Genomic DNA, 17,032 nt, shown 5'->3' with positions numbered 1-17,032 from the left:
TGAGGAATTTGTCTCTTCAAAGGAGGTATCCACATAACAAGCATTTGAGTTTTGGCCTTTCCAATAAACAGTGCATGGACTTTAGCCTAGACTCTAATTCTTTATCTTGTATATCTTCTGCCTTTTATAAATTAATTTTTGGTATTTAGAAATACATATTTTGGGGTGAAGTCAATTCTGTAGTATTTCTCAGCTTTCCACCTTTCTTATCTAGAAATGGAAAACCTAAATAACCCTCAGTTGAAATATAAGCAGTTCAGTTTTCCATCCATGGTCTAGGTAAGCTGCAAGAAGCAGAATTAAGGTATTTAACACTAAATACCAGACTCAGCTCTGATGTTCATTTCTAAATTCCACATACAATTTCTAACACTTTAGAAAGCACTCAGTTTTGGCCCCTCACCTCTAGATGACCCTTTATCGTTCAGGAATGCCTTGAAGCCCGTTTCCTCCAGAGGAAAAGTTGAAGCCAGTGATCTTTCTGGGACAGTACAAGTTACCCTGTAGCCTGTGTCTTTGCTCAGGGAGTCCAGTAGGCTTCCTAGGGTACAATGGAGTTGAAATTTTCTCTTCTTTGAGGAGTCCCTCCAAAGCAAGGAGTAATACCTACATCATTTTCACCCACACATCAGGGCCCTTGATTTTATGGTAATCCCTAGATTTCATGTTTTACTTTAGCATTTTGTAAGTTAGAGCAAAAATCCCAATGAGTTCCTGGGAACACAACCATAATCTCCTAAACTCTGTCTTCACCCAAAACACAACCTTCTTGGCTTTCAAAAACTATCAACAATCAGTCTCAGATGTTCCATTCCCTGATGTAATCACAAGAATCTTAAAGTGGAAAGTTACACGTATTAAAGTGGAGAGATAGGGAAAGGAAAGTGGAAGTGAAGAAAAAAGAGTAAATCTCAGGGGAATCAATGAAACTTCATGCTTGATTGGTGTTCAGATTTCTAAAAGAAATGAAAGGATGGCAATGAGAAAAGTCAGTCATGATTTTTAGAAGGTGGTGGTTTTCTTCAGTATTTAAACATGCTCTTTTTGTGTTTTTTAATTTTCAAGATGATTATAGAGCTTGGGACATTCGGAAAAGTGAACTTTATAAACAAGAACAAACTTACTATCCCCCTACTGTGAAATTGGGAAGTACAACTACATTTCAGGATGACTGTGTTCCTTGTGAGATAAAGCCTAGGCAAAGCTTTAAACCCAGCCCTGCAGTCAAAGGCTCTACAGTCCCCTTAATGGTGATACAGGTCATCGCCTTGATTATGTACCTCATCAGCTAGAGTTCAAGTTTGCAAGGCCAAAAGAAGTTTACAAGCCAACCAACCAACCAACCTCTTGAGGATCTCACAACTCACTGATATGACTTTCAGGGTCTTGTTGGTGAAAATGGAAACATCTGCAGACCTCCATACACCAGAGTGTTCCAAAATGCTGAATTTGAAGGAAGCACTGAATTCCGTGACAGTTTTCAACCATGGGAAATCCCACCACCCGAAGTCAAGAAAGTACAAGAGTATGTCCCTCCCGCAGGTATCGTGCAATTACACAGCACAAGCCACATCGATTATGTTCCATATGAGGCCAGACGTGTTGTTCCTTCCCATCAGGCCAGTTTCTTGTAGAAGAAATAACAGTTTTCCTTTCCAAGGAAAAAGCACCACGAAGGAAGATTTTCCAGCGCAGGAAAGTTGTTGTCAAAGACTTATTAAGCAGGAGCAGCAGATCCCCAACCCATCTGGAAAATTTGATAGTTTGAGCACTTTCAGATCTCACTATATGCCACATGAATTGATTCCAACAGAGAGTTGCAAACCTGTAAATGTTCTCTTTAAGAGTTCTATTCCATTTGATGACATAACCGTGTACTCTCCCGAGCGTGCACCAAAGAAACAGGAAATCTGCCCTGCTAGTTATCCTTCTCCTCCAGGTTATATCTTTGAAAATACAAATTCCCGAGGTCATAAATTCTTCCACACGATCGCTCCCATGGTGAAGGCCTTCTAATCATCAAATCATGTTTAAAAGGAAGCTAACTAACAGAACGTTGGTTTCCCAAGGGCAAAACCAATTTTCTATGGTAGAAAAAAAAGTTTATGAGAGCTGGAAAAAATCATGTTTTAAATTTTTAAACGAGATTTAGAAAATTTGTTACAGGAAATCAGGATTTTAAAACCCATTTTGTATTAATATTTTAACCAAGATTGTTCTTTAATATGTGTTCTGAGAGTTGCATATTGTACATTCCCATCTGAACTATTTTAATCCAAACATACTTTCTGGTAGCTTGTCTCAATCTACTATCATTTGTACGTGTGTTTATAATTATGGCAATTATAGGGTTATTCATATATGAGTTATTTATAAGTGCCTTAGGACTAATAGAACACCATTGAAAATGATACATGGATTCTTTTCATTGAAAATGATACATGGATTCTTTTCATTGAAAATGATACATGGATTATTTTTTCAAGACAACAGTATTTTTTCCCTTAGATTTCAAGGCATCTGCATAGTGTACCCTGAGTCAAGTTTTGGTTGGCAGTGTCAAGATGGCTGCACCGCTCCTCGCTGTGTTCAAGTTAGAAAGAGGCATTGTGGTGTGACAAGTAAAGGCTCTGTGGGTTGGGAATCAAAGCACCTGCGTTCAAGTTCCAATGACACCAGTTTCTACTTGTGCCATCCTAGGCAAGTGACTCTTGTCTTTGAGGCTCAATGTCTTCATTTGTAAAAGAATATCTGCTCTGCCTACCTCTCAAAAGTTTTGCTCTGAGCATCAGGTCATGTGATACAACATAATGCATAAAGTAAAAGTGCTAACCAAATGTCAGGGATTGTTAATAAGTCATTCAATCTCTTTCTGTACCTGTTTCTCTGTTTTCAAATTAGGAGAATTACCTACTCAACACTCACTTTCTGTCCTGTAGCAAGGATTGTAAAATAACCTAATCTGCTTCGAGCTTACGAGTAGTATGATTTCTGAGATGAGACTTGCCCTCTAAAGCTTCACAAGCACCCTAGAAGTTGTTACAGACAATGGAGAGCTTGGATGGGGAGAATAATGTGGTTCGAATGACAGTACTTACAAAAAGGAAAAAGCATTTGCGAGAGTAGTTTAAGGAATGACTGACAGCTCTGAAGAAAATTTTCACGGTAACCTCAGGTAATTATGCACCTAATTGCTGCTCCCAGAATCACGGTGCAGAAGAAGAATCAAGCTTGGTATGGGCACAATTATGTCCTCCTCCTCCTCCAGTGTGAAGAGAAATGCCAAGAAGGGAAGGAGGGAAGGAATGGTGCCATTAAGTGAAGTAGAAAGAACAGACTGCAGTTATAAATGCTGAGACTTCCCTAATGAATTAAACTCTTAGTGGGTGTTTTTTCTTTGATCAATGATGCATTATGGGATAATATGATTTATTTTATCTTTTTAGTCTTTAGTAGCTTTAGAACTGTTTCAAAATATATACTTAACTGAGAACAAGTCCGTCAACAATTGGTTAAAATATTTTTCATTATGTGGAAGTAGTTTGTTTTTATTTACTTTCATATTAATTAGGGAAAATTATGTTGAATTGATATATTAGTCATATTAATAAAGCATCATTAAATGAATTTTCATGAAATCATTTCTGCAACAAATATTCTCTGGAAAAGAGAACTTGTTAATAAAGTATTTTCCAGGATAAACTCTACATAATTCACACACACACACACACACACACACACACACAGTCACACAACATTTTAACAGCACTGGAAACTAGTAATATTATTATTTAACCATCTGCCAGATTTAGAATGAATTTCCACTAAGCCAAACTTGGATAAATCAGATGAAGGAAGGAGGGCATTTGGAGACAAAATTTCCACCCCCACCCCATCCCATCTCCATCCTGTCTCCCTGCATGTCCCTGTTGTGGAGAATAAGACCACAGAATGAGACAGAAAGGCTTTGTAGTTTATAAAGCCTGCAGGGACAACAACGCTGAGTGCACCCTAATGTAAACCATGGACTTTGGGTGATTATGCTGTGTCAGTGTCAAGTCGCCCATTGTGACACATGTACCCTCTGGTGCAGGCTATTAATAGTGGCAGGCTGTGCATCTGTGGGGGCAGGAGGTACAGGGTTACTCTCTGTACTCTCCACTCAATTTTGTTCTGAACCTAAAACTGCTCTAAAAAATAAAGAATATTAAAAACAAAGACTGCATGGCAGAAAGAAAGGAGGGTAGTGTTCACCAGTCAGAGGTTGGGAAGCCCGTACCCCAGCCCCTGAATACATCAGATTTACAGACTTTCTTTCATACAAAACTATCTAAGGCCCCCTCTGAGAATCGCTGTGTGAGAGGAGTCTGGTAATATGAAGCGAAGAGGAGACCTCTGAACATACATCAGAGAAAGGGAAGGTGAACCTTGTCATCATAAGTTAGCAAACTTCAAAAAGGATGTTTAAAAAGAGTGCTGATACAAAAACAGAAATATAGATCAATGGAACAGGATAGAAAGCCCAGAGATAAACCCACACACATATGGTCACCTTATCTTTGACAAAGGAGGCAAGCATATACAGTGGAGAAAAGACAGCCTCTTCAATAAGTGGTGCTGGGAAAATTGGACAGGTACATGTAAAAGTATGAAATTAGAACACTCCCTGACACCATACACAAAAATAAACTCAAAATGGATTAAAGACCTAAGTATAAGGCCAGACACTATCAAACTCTTAGAGGAAAACATAGGCAGAACACTCTATGACATACATCACAGCAAGATCCTTTTTGACCCACCTCCTAGAGCAATGGAAATAAAAACACAAATAAACAAATGGGACCTAATGAAACGTAAAAGCTTTTGCACAGCAAAGGAAACCATAAACAAGACCAAAAGACAAACCTCAGAATGGGAGAAAATATTTGCAAATGAAGCAACTGACAAAGGATTAATCTCCAAGATTTACAAGCAGCTCATGCAGCTCAATAACAAAAAAACAAACAACCCAATCCAAAAATGGGCAGAAGACCTAAATAGACATTTCTCCAAAGAAGATATACAGATTACCAACAGACACGTGAAAGAATGCTCAACATCATTAATCATTAGAGAAATGCAAATCAAAACTACAATGAGATATCATCTCACACCGGTCAGAATGGCCATCATCAAAAAATCTGGAAACAGGGCTTCCCTGGTGGTGCAGCGCTTGAGAGTCTGCCTGCCAATGCAGGGGACATAGGTTCGAGCCCTGGTCTGGGAAGATCCCACATGCCGCAGAGTGACTAGGCCCATGAGCCACAACTACTGAGCCTGCGCGTCTGGAGCCTGTGCCCTGCAACAAGAGAGGCCACAATAGTGAGAGGCCCGTGCACCGCGATGAAGAGTGGCCCCCGCTTGCCGCAACTAGAGAAAGCCCTCGCACAGAAACGAAGACCCAACACAGCTAAAAATAAATAAATAAATAAATAAATAAAAATAAATTTTAAAAAAAAGTTCTTTGTTTATATAAAAAAAAATCTAGAAACAATAAATGCTGGACAGGGTGTGGAGAAAAGGGAACCCTCTTGCACTGTTGGAGGGAATGTAAATTGATACAGCCACTATGGAGAACAGTATGGAGGTTCCTTAAAAAACTAAAAATAGAACTACCATACGACCCAGCAATCCCACTACTGGGCATATACCCTGAGAAAACCATAATTCAAAAAGAGTCATGTACCAAAATGTTCATTGCAGCTCTATTTACAATAGCCAGGACATGGAAGCAACCTAAGTGTCCATCATTGGATGAATGGATAAAGAAGATGTGGTACATATATACAATGGAATATTACTCAGCCATAAAAAGAAATGAAATGGAGGTATTTGTAGTGAGGTGGATGGAATTAGAGTCTGTCATACAGAGTGAAGTAAGTCAGAAAGAGAAAAACAAATACAGTATGCTAACACATATATATGGAATCTAAGGGGAAAAAAAAGGTCATGAAGAACCTAGTGGCAAGACGGGAATAAAGACACAGACCTACTAGAGAATGGACTTGAGGATATGGGGAGTGGGAGGGGTAAGATGTGACAGGGTGAGAGAGTGGCATGGACATATATACACTACCAAATGTAAAATAGCTAGTGGGAAGCAGCCGCATAGCACAGGGAGATCAGCTTGGTGCTTTGTGACCACCTAGAGGGGTGGGATAGGGAGGGTGGGAGGGAGGGAGATGCAAGAGGGAAGAGATATGGGAACATATGTATATGTATAACTGATTCACTTTGTTATAAAGCAGAAACTAACACACCATTGTAAAGCAATTATACTCCAATAAAGATGTTTAAAAAAAAAAAAAAGAGTGCTGATAATGTACCTTTCAAAGGGTCACAGTGTCCAATATAACATGAAGAAACGTCCATTTTGTTAAGACTTTAGCTTTTCTTCTCTCTCCACTCAATGGTGTTTTACATGGATGGGCAGATTTTCACCCTATGTCACAGACCTAGGACTTTCACCAATGTCGCCCCTCGCCATCCTCCCCTCCAACAGTGCACACAGTTTGATAGCTGCCAGGGCTATCTCTCCATCACCTCCAATGTCCCCATCAATACTTCTTTATTTGTAGCCATTATGGAAGTATAATGACAAATGACACAGATTTGGAGCAACTGGAACACTGTATGTCGTTAGTGGGAACAGCCACTTTGGAAAACAGTTTGCTAGTTTCTTATAAACATGCACATACCATATGAGCCAGCAAATCCACTCCTCAGTATTTATCAAAGAAGAATGAAAACTTAGTAGTTTTACACAAAAGCCTGTACGTGAATGTTTATAGAATTTTGTTCATAATCACCCCACGCTGGAAACAACCCCGAGGTCTTTTAACTGGAAAAATGATACACATCTATAGTATACCCATACAAAGCCAATTCAAGGAACAAACTATTGATTCACCCAATATCACGCATGAATCTTAAATGTCTTTTGGTCAGTGAAAGAAGCCTCAAAGGCCACATAATATATGATCCCACTTGCATGAAACTCTGGAAAAGGTAAAATTATACGGACAGAAAATAAATAATTGCCAGGGGGTGGGGGGTGGAGAAATTATTGACTACCAAGAATCAAGATAAGGGAATTTGGGAGGTGATGGAACCGTTATGTAAGAAACTGCTGGTCGACAAACAACTCTGAATTTGTCAAAATTCTTAGAACTGTAAACCACAGAGGTAATTTGACTGCATGTATAATTATAAAAACCATCACCCAGGAGGTGGGGAGAACGCAAGGAGGAATGCAGACTGTGACAAATAAGGATGACTATACTACAAATGAATCACATAACCACACTGCAGGGGGTGGGAAGGAAGGGGATGACCTAAGTCACTCTGGAAGAGGGTTCTCACTGGACACCATAAGGCAGTAGACAAAAAGAATACTATACAAATACTTTACTCTAGTTGGTAATTTCTTTTTTTCCTTTCACAGGGGTATGCGTTAGCAGCTCTGAAACTACGTGTATAATAAGGTCAAACCAAGAAAATATATTGCAGATAATGAAAGCCAGGCTTCTCCCTGTCAGAGAAAGAAGTTTACAAACAAGAAAAAGGTATAGACTATAATAATGACCCTATGGTGCTGGACTGGCATTCAAGGTTTCAGTATGAATGCATAGATACAGGAAAAAAAGTGTGTGTGTGTGTGTGCGCGTGCGTGTGCACGCACATTCAAGGATTAGTATATATGCAATCAACCTTTTAACCCTCCCAATGGCCAAAGCTAGAATGCTTTGAGCAACAAAATAATGATAGTGTTGGATTTCAACCCCTAAATATATATTATATATAGATATATAGGTATAGATATCTATATCTATATATCTATATCTAGATATATATGCATCCCCTGGAGTCCATATGGATATACATAAAGTGAATAAATGGGGAAGAAGGGACAACTCTTCCCTTCCAAAGGATTCCAATTAGTAAAAGTAGAAGGAATGAAGAAAATAGAAGGTCACAATTAGAACATCTTCGTAATAATTGTTGTAGGCACAATCCACAGTGGACACTAAAATTAAGGGACACTACTTTAAGAAGAAGCAGAATATTTGCACAGTGTCAACGTATTGTCTCTAAAATAAGTATTTATTAATTACAAAGGGAAAAAGAGTAACTTAATAGACAAGAAACTTGGCAGAAACTACCTGAACCAAGGATCAAGTCACTAGTAATCGGACTTATTGACATATTGTTCCCCCTGATAGTATGCATTAAGAAGGGCAATAATGCATAACCTCACTCTAATCTTGAGAAAACACTAGATAACCCCAGATTGAGGGACATTCTACAAAACCTCTAGCCAGTGTCATGTCAAAAGTGTCAAGGTCATGAAAGACAAGAAGAAATTGAGGAAGCATCACAGATTGAAGGAGGCTAAAGAGGCAAAGCAACAAAATGCAATGTGGGATCCTGAATTAGAACTCGGGCAGAAAAATGGACAATAGTGGAAAAATGGTAAAGTCCCAAAATGTTGATATGTAAAAGAATATTTGGGATTTCATCACACTGTACATGAGAGAGGACCCAAGCCTTACATTAGTGTTTAGATTGTAAAATGTGGACTTTTTTCGGTGTCCTTGCATAGTTACTAAAGATTACAAAATATTTCAAACTGCCAAGAAAATAGAGGGGATTTCCCAGAAAAATTTATCTGAGTTGGAAATAAAGTTGTAACTTTTCCACTGTCCCGATAATGCTCTCCACTGCTTGTAACCTATGTAGGCCTTAGAGAAGGAAGGGAGGGAGGGAGGGAAGGAGGGAGGAAAGGAGGAAGGGAGGGAGGAAGGGAGGAAGAGGGAGGGAGGGAAGGAAGGGGAAAGAGAGAACGAGTCAAGGAGAGAAGGAGGAAAGGACAGAAGAAAGGAAAGAAAGAAAAGGAAAGAAGGAAGTACCCTGTTGAGATATCTGAAGTGTCCCATTGCTTATCTTCTGTGTGGCTCAGCCTCATTAGGTTAACATAGTCTTACAAGTTACTATAAAATGGTTGATTTTTGTCTTCATCAAGTGACTTTGGAAACTCCAAGGCCTGTAGCAAATGAAGGGGAATTTCAATTCCAGCACCATGAATGTTTTCTAGAAAGACTCACTGCTAATCTTGAAGCACTATACACTTGACCCTTGCACAGTGTGGGAGTTGGGGCGCCACCCTTCCCTGCCATGGAAAATCCACGTATAACTTGTAGTTGGCCCTCCGTATACTCAGTTCCTCTGTATCCGAGGTTCCACATCCACATATTCAACCAACCTTGGATAGTGCAGTATTTACTAGTCATAGAAATCTGTGTATAAGTGGACCCAAGCAGTTCAAACCCATCAACTGTATAAGAGAAGGAAGCTATTAAAAGCGGTTACTCACCAACTGCTGCTAAAAAGTCTCTCTGTGCAGACATCTCAAATCCATCCCTAACCTCCTCACAATAGCCAAAAATAAAAGTGTGCTAGTGCCTCCTGCTCCTGCTCTCCCAACTACCACCTACTTCCATACCCGCTTCAGGCTGTCCGTTCGGAACTTCTTGGCACTCTTTCCTGCCCTTGACATTCTTTTAGGTGTGATTCACAGGAAGTAAATGACTGGGATGAGGCAGTGAGAGTGAATCTCTGTGTGATCCGCTCTGAATCCTGTAACCCACACCCCAAAGACAGCGCAGGGCACTGAGCCCAGCAGGGTTGCTCCTGGACTCAGAGAGGCAGCCAAGGTGACCATACCCAAGGCCACCAAAACCCAAATGCAAATAAGTCACCTGCCTTTGTAAGGATGCCACTGAATAATCAAAGTACATTTATTTCTGAATTCCTAGTCAGGATCGTGAAAGAGAAATATTAACTCTTAGGTGATAGAAACAGTAGTAAAATACAGTACACAGGAAGGTCATTTGAATGATAACAAGACAAAAGGTACAACAGCAAATGAAAAATAGCAACTTTAAAAACAAAGTGAAGCAGTTTAATAAGAAATTTTGTTAATAAGAAAAATACATGTCCCCTGTCTTTATTACATACTGTACAAAATAAAATATTGCACCTTTAAGTCATATAATAAATATATACAAAGAGTATTGTACAAATGATCTCTCTTTAATTTAAAAAGCCTTCAACAATCAAGTGTGATTGATGATGAACAACTCACAGGCTGGTGTGTCCTCGTCACATCCCCGCACCCGTTCCCAACCACCAAACCCTCCACGTACAGTAGTGCTCATCCCAGTGTCAGTGAGGCTGCAGTTAGAACAAGAGACCTGGTGCTCAGTAGATGGCAGAGAGACTCAGCAAGCTTGTCCACAGACAAATCCAAAGCCAGAACGCACTGCTCACTTACGAGTGACCAGGGACTAGGGCCAGCACACCTGCTTCAGGTAACTTTGCTGCTGACAGGCTATAGGCAACATGCGCACAGGCAGCTGGGACCCCGAATAAAGAAGTATGACCACTTATTTGGGGTTGTGTGCCATCCAAAGCCATAACTGGTAGAATGTAAGGTAAGAGCCCCCTAACCAAATCAGCTTTAGAACTTACAATTAAATACTACTTCCCAACTCCTTCAGCAGCAACAACTTATCCAAACTTTACCTCTACCTGGACGCCATCACTAATGCCAGCATTGGCACGTCCAAACCCAAACCAACTCTGGCCTAACCCTAATCCATAAAGCCAACTCTAGCCGTAACCCTAACTTAACCTCCATTTTTCTCACCTAACCCAAGGCTAAAACTAAACTGAACCCTAAACTTATTCACCAAATCCTAACTCTAACCCCTCATCCTAACTGTACCTTCCAGCCTAACCCTAATTCGCTTTGGATTTACTGAAAAATCAGTTCAAATTAAAACAATTATTTACTATAAACAGCTCTTTTCAGCTATCATGTTTCATAGTTAGATTACTTTCTCATAATTTTTCCAAAATAAAAATCCTTAGGAATACTATCTTATGCATAAATTAGGTCTAACAAGGCTTTGGTTTTTCTGTTTTTGTGCAAGAGAATAGTGCTGAGAAAAGTCTCATTCACAGCTCTTAAAAGAACGCTTTGAATATACTTCAAAATCAGTAGAAGAGGTTACTTTCCCTCTCCTTTAATTTCCAAGATGCCTCATTTAGTCACACATCGATTTCCGTAGTTGTGAAAATGGCAGCAATGTTTACTCTGTGTTTTCTTCCCTAAGTTCTCTAAGAGCAAGGATAAGATGCCATTTCCCAAGGATGCCTGGATCAGTCAAGAGTCACAAGCCTGTCCACAGTGATTGTCTCCTTTTCACAGACTAAACGTAAGGGTCCATAAAAATGCCATTAGAGCCAACATCTTAACAACTATTGGCCAGAGCTTCTAAAATGTAAATGCCTTATAAACCTGTTGCAACCCTAAAACAGAGAAGTCATCAGTTGCCGTGTTTCTCAAGCCTTCAGGATGTCCTACTCTGTACTAGTCTATAAATCACAGGAAGAGGCAGCTCCTGACAATGCACAGGTGATCTTGGTGATTTCCTGATTAGAAGGACACGACGAGGTCCCAAGTGCAATGGTGTACCTGCTACGGTATTTTATGTTAGTCCTGGAACATATCATTTAAAAGAGTTGGAATTAAAAACCGGCCATTGGGAAATGACAGTCCCAAATTTTAACAGTGATGATTTTGCATCGACTTCTGTCTGATTGTAGAATCTAGAGGGTTTTTTTGTAAAGAAATACATGTTTTTGTGCCAGCTACATGGGGAAGAGAGCTTTTACATTTTGTTTCATCTTCACAGCAGCATTAGGACCCCCCCTGCAAAGTTTTATCCTTCTTGACACGACTGACAGCACCTTTGTTTGTAGACGTCTAGCGAACACAAATTAAGATGATTTACAAACGTACAGTAGTGAGTTGTGTCTGTGCAGCCTCCTGCAAAAAAATATATATATATCCATTTAACACATAGCTCATTAGAGACCTAGTGTAAAAAAGTGCATGATTTTATGAAAAGCGGAAACTGAGATCACGTGAAGTGAAGAAGCTAGGCTTGGGTTAGGGCCACTGCTTGGCACTAGAGTCAGAAGTGCCCTGGACTCACGTCTTAGCTGGGCCAAGTGGCTTCTCGATGCCCTCCGGGCACGTCACAGTCCTTCAGGCCACCTGCTCCTCCCAGTGCTGACAGCAGCACTAGCTTCTGGGGTGTCATGAACCCCAGGGAAAACTTATCAAAGTTATGGACCTCTCCCTAGAAATATATATATGATTACATTTCCCACATAACTTCAGGGCATTTACACACCTGCCCAATCCCATCCAAGGAAGCCTTGTCTGAGGGGCTGAAACTCCAAGGCAGAAAGAGGCTGTGGACAGGCTCCCAGTGCTTGTTAGAAGGCCACTGTCCACGCTACTCACTCAACTATGTTCTTCTCTAAAGAACACCAAGTTGCACCCACAGCAAAGCAGCTAATCTCCTGATGTCCCAAGATACCACATATGTTCAGAATGGCCCTGCGGACAAGACCCTGACAAGGTTGGCTCCATGCGGTCCGGTTTGCACAAGGCTTCGGGGTGGTCGCAATACCTGAGAGGGGTACGTACTATCACAGGAAGGCCCCAGGCAGTGCCGCCAGGAAGAGGGTTTCTTCCCCGGCTCGCAGCGTCTCTCAGCAACCGTCTTGCAGCTCCTTGTGTGGACACAGTCCACCTTCCGAGACTGGAAGCCCTGACCACAGGCTGACGTACAGGGCCTCCAAGGGCCTGCGTGCCAACATGCGTCACGAGCCCCCGACGAGCAGTTCCTCCAAAAGGTGGGTCTGAAATGAGAAAAACAAACAAAAAAGTGGACAATGGGAGAAAGTGGGGTGTCACTTCTTGCTGGGATCAAGCCTTTTACTGTATTGTACTTTCAGTATAGCAAAGGCTTGACAATTAGGACCTTATTCAAGAGGAAACTCATCTGCATTGTTCCTGGCTGACTAAGCAAAGTGGTGGAGGAATCACAACCTCAATAGAGGCAAGCAAACCGCGTGTTTCCATGAGCCTCTGGCACCACATCAAGGCACGCACCTCCAAAGACACACTCTACTGATGAGCTGGAGCAGATCGATTTAGGCAAGGAAGAGAAGAATGACACATTTGTTGACAAACTGTAAGCTCCGTTTATATAAGCACTTGAAATATATTCTGCTATGAGTATGAATTTGTTTGTGAGCAATCTTCTCCGCTATGAGGAGTGCTCTAGTTTACATTTAGGACACACTATAACTCGTAGGGAGAGCTAACAAAGACCTTTTGGGAAGAGGGATCTCTCTCTAGCCTCCTTACCCTTTAAAACAGAACAGAAAGTTAATGCCCTCTGTTTTGTTGTTGTCAAAAAGGGTCCACTGTATGTGTATATTTATTTGACAACCATGTGCCAGAGAATTTTCCAAATACTTTACATAGATTGACTCCTTTAATCCTCACAACTACCCTACACAGTAGCTAGTTAATTTTTTTAATTGAAGTATCGTTGATTTACAATATTATATTAGCTTCAGGTGTACAACGTAGTGATTCAATATTTGTATACTTTATACTCCATTTAAAGTTATTACAAAATACTGACTATATTCCCTGTGCTGTGCATTACATCCTTGTACCTTATTTATTTTATACCTACTGGTTGGCACCTCTCAGTCTCTTAGCCCTGTCTTGCCCCTCCTCCATGCCTTTCCCCCCCTGGTAACCACTAGTTTGTCTCTGTATCTATGAGTCCGTTTCTGTTACAGTCATTCGTTTTATTTTTTAGATTCCACATATAAGTGACCGCATATGATATTTGTCTTTCTCTGTCTGACTTGCTTCCTTAAGCATATATACACTCCAGGTCTATCCATGTTGTCGCAAATGGCAAAATCTCATTTTTTATGGCTGAGTAATATTTCACTGTATATGTACCACATCTCCTTTATCCATTCATCTGTTGATGGCTACTTAGGTTGTTTCCATATCTTGGCTATTATAAATAACGCTGCTCTGAAAATTGGGGTGCATATATCTTTTTGAATTTGTGTTTTCATTTTCTTCAGATTTATACCCAGGAGTGGAATTGCTATATCATCTGGTAGTTCTCTTTTTAACTTTTTAAGGAATCTCCATACTGTTTGCCATAGCGGCTGCACTAATTGACATTCCCACTAACAGTGTACAAGTGTTCCCTTTTCCCATCCTCAGCAACATTTATTATTTGTTGTCTTTTTGACAACAGATATTCTGACAGGTGTGAGGTGATATTTCATTCTGGTTTTGATATGCATTTCCCTGATGATTAGTGATGTTCAGCATCTTTTCATGTGCCTGTTGAATGCCCTCTGATTTTTGAAAAGATATTTACCCTGGAGGGTGAGCCACCTTAGTGGACCCACTTTGGGGTATCTGCTCTTGTTCCCTAGGGCAGGGCTCCTGGAACTGATGTACTTGTACCACATGAGAATGTCTCCCCATCCCCTAAGAGGACTGGAAGAGGGCCCTAACCTGAGCTGGTTCAATCACTGTCTTTCTCCCAGGAACTTGGAAGTTGCTGGAACAAGACATATAAACCTGAAGGCCGGAGTAGTGGTGGCCATTCTCTGCCACATGGGCCAGAGAAGTAGAATAAAATAACATTCAGAAAGAACAAAGAATGAAGCAGAAACACACGGAGCTGCAGAGCTGAGAGGAGAAATAACTCCTCATTTCTTGGTAACAGTCCTGAGGTCTCACGGCATTATCCCTTTGGATCGAGACATTTTTGTGTTCCTATAAAAGGCTCCCTATCAGCGCACATAATCCATAAGGAGTGTTGAAACACCACTGGAAATGTAATAAGATGGAGAAAAGTCTGATCACCTGAACTTCTCTAAGAGACTATTACACATAGTTGGAAGCAATACTTGGATTAGCCAGTAGGGGGAGACTCTATCAAAGGGTTTACTTAATACTGTCCCATCAAGCTGTTTATAAGATTCGTAAGAGGAAAAAGGATGAGGGTGTCCTGTTAACTGCAGCGTTTTTGTTTTCTCCAGTGGGTATGAACCTTAGGGGGCCAAAAGTTGAGTTGCTTTGGACAAGAGGGCAGAGACTGAGTACTCTTCAGCCATCCCCTATGCAGAGATTAGCTTTTCTACTGAAAACAGTTGAACAAATATTCCAAGAATACTCAAAGAGGACATGTTAAAATCTACCAAATTGTTCTATGTGAGAATGGTGGTCCTATCTTCATAAGAAATCTCCCACCCTCTCTGTATAACTCATTCCAAGTTGACTTTTGTTGTTTCCAGCCCAAAGGACCTTAACTAATACAGCCTCTTTTTCTGCTTCGTTAGAAGACAGGGCCAGTGGGATGTCAGAAGAAACTATTTAGCTTCCTAAACATGAAAGATGAGAGAGGCACAAGGAGCTAGAGACCAAGGCAGATGCTGAAACCCAAGAGGCTGGTCATTGAGGATGCAGTAAAAGAATGCAAGATCGGTCCAGCAGAGAGCATCACTTCCTTCCGGGCAGGGATGGGACTGGGGATGGGGATGCCTGAGCTAGGGGGACACAGTCTGGGCACCAACACTGTGCACACAATTGGAACTCATGTCTTTTTCTATGTAAAAGATGAAAGTAGAAATGGCAGCAGAAATCATAACAGTAACCCTGTTTCTACTAGTCTTTCTCAATTTCTCATTCCTATTCAGTCCAGCTCTGCTCCTACCTCAAATAACCCTTTTCATCATCAGCCAGATGGAACTACTGATTCTGTAGGGCAGTAGATTCCAAGTCTGGCTTACTATCAGAGGTATGTGGGCAGCTTTCAAAAGATGTAGATTAAGAAAGAATTAAAAACAAAAGAAAACATAAACAAACAAACAAAAGAGATATAGATTGCCAGGTTCCGCTCCCTCCGAAAGATTCTTATTCATTAAGTGCCAGCTGAGGCCCAAGAATCTTTAAAGAAACTTCTCAGGGAATTCTGACTCATGGCTGAGGTTAGGAATTACCTCTTTGGGGAACAAACCCTCTGGGTCCTCCAGCATTTCCTCAGATCCCTGTGTTGTCTTCTTGCCATAATGTGGGCTAGTTTACCCTGATAATGCTCACTCCCTTTATAACTCTTTTCAGTGGAAGCCACACCTCCCAAACCCTTCCCAGGGCCAATAATAGAGGCTAGCAGATAGCCTGCTCACCACTGATTCTCCACCAGTGGCCACTAATAATGTTACTCCTTGTAACACAGCCTCTAATATTTACTGAGGCCCTACTATGGCAACTGGGGGTCTCCAGCCCGCCCACTGCATTGTAAAGTGAGATCTAGTACCTCACCTACCTTCAGCGAGCCCACAGGAAGCATGCCCAGTCAGCAGAAGAGGCCTGTGGGGGAAAATGAGGCCAGAAAACTGCAAAAGAAACCCACAGAAGCTCTCTAAACTAACCTAGTCCTTCTTCCATAAACCACCAGATATTTGGGGAAAACTAACAGCATGAAAGAAAAGTACTAGGACACTGGTACTAAAAGCTGAACAGCCAACCCTGGAGGAAGCAGAAACAATAGAGAAAATGAAAGGCAACTTGACTCTTTTCCCCCTTCAGGTCTAGGAATTTTTCTTCTATTATTTCTTTTATGTCTACCCTTTCAGTTCATTTCCATATCACTTTCTCTAAAACCCCACTTAATCAGATATCCTCCTGATAGATCCTTCCATGCCTTTTATCCTCTCTATTCTATTTTTTGCTTCTTGTGTTGGTTGGAAAGTTCATGGCATATCCAAGGGACTGAAAGAAGGACAGTGGCTGGAACACAAAGAGTGAGACAGAGTGAGGTCTCGAATGAAGCTGTGCAGGGAAGTAGGACTTGACCGTGCAATACTTTATAGGGCACGTGGTGGATTTTAGTCAACCTTTTCCCTAAGAGCAAGTGAAGCCTCTAAAGTGATGTTAATCCAGCAGGGAGACGGGGTGTGGTGGTGGTATGATCAGATTTGCATTTGGGAAAACATTACTCTGGCTGCAGTAGGGAGACTG

At 41.0% G+C, this 17,032-nt stretch overlaps 1 protein-coding gene and 1 long non-coding RNA gene across 6 annotated transcripts in view; one reads left to right on the top strand and one right to left on the bottom strand.

Moving 5' to 3' along the window:
- Positions 1–11,592: 11,592 nt before the first annotated feature.
- The window catches only part of LOC309626986 (endophilin-A3), a 651,420-nt gene continuing 645,980 nt past the window's right edge, over positions 11,593–17,032 (bottom strand). For 3 of the 4 annotated variants that reach the window (XM_082388458.1, XM_082388455.1, XM_082388460.1), the window contains 2 exons: positions 12,605–12,819; positions 11,593–11,935 (listed from right to left, as the gene is read on the bottom strand). In XM_082388458.1, coding sequence (XP_082244584.1) covers positions 11,829–11,935; positions 12,605–12,819 — 322 coding nt within the window. In that variant the 3' untranslated portion in view covers positions 11,593–11,828. Of the gene's footprint in view, positions 11,936–12,587; positions 12,820–17,032 lie in introns of all 4 variants that reach the window. The other variant, XM_082388459.1, reaches the window with a different exon arrangement.
- The window catches only part of LOC309627035, an 80,146-nt gene continuing 75,792 nt past the window's right edge, over positions 12,679–17,032 (top strand). For both annotated transcript variants that reach the window (XR_014243498.1, XR_014243499.1), the window contains exons 1-2: positions 12,679–12,813; positions 12,954–13,154. This is a non-coding gene — a long non-coding RNA (uncharacterized lncRNA). The remainder of the gene's footprint in view (positions 12,814–12,953; positions 13,155–17,032) is intronic.

This window comes from Balaenoptera borealis (assembly GCF_965194805.1).
Source record: "Balaenoptera borealis genome assembly, chromosome: 3".
Classification (NCBI taxonomy): Eukaryota; Metazoa; Chordata; class Mammalia; order Artiodactyla; family Balaenopteridae; genus Balaenoptera; species Balaenoptera borealis.
This window is presented reverse-complemented; position numbering and strand designations above follow the sequence as displayed.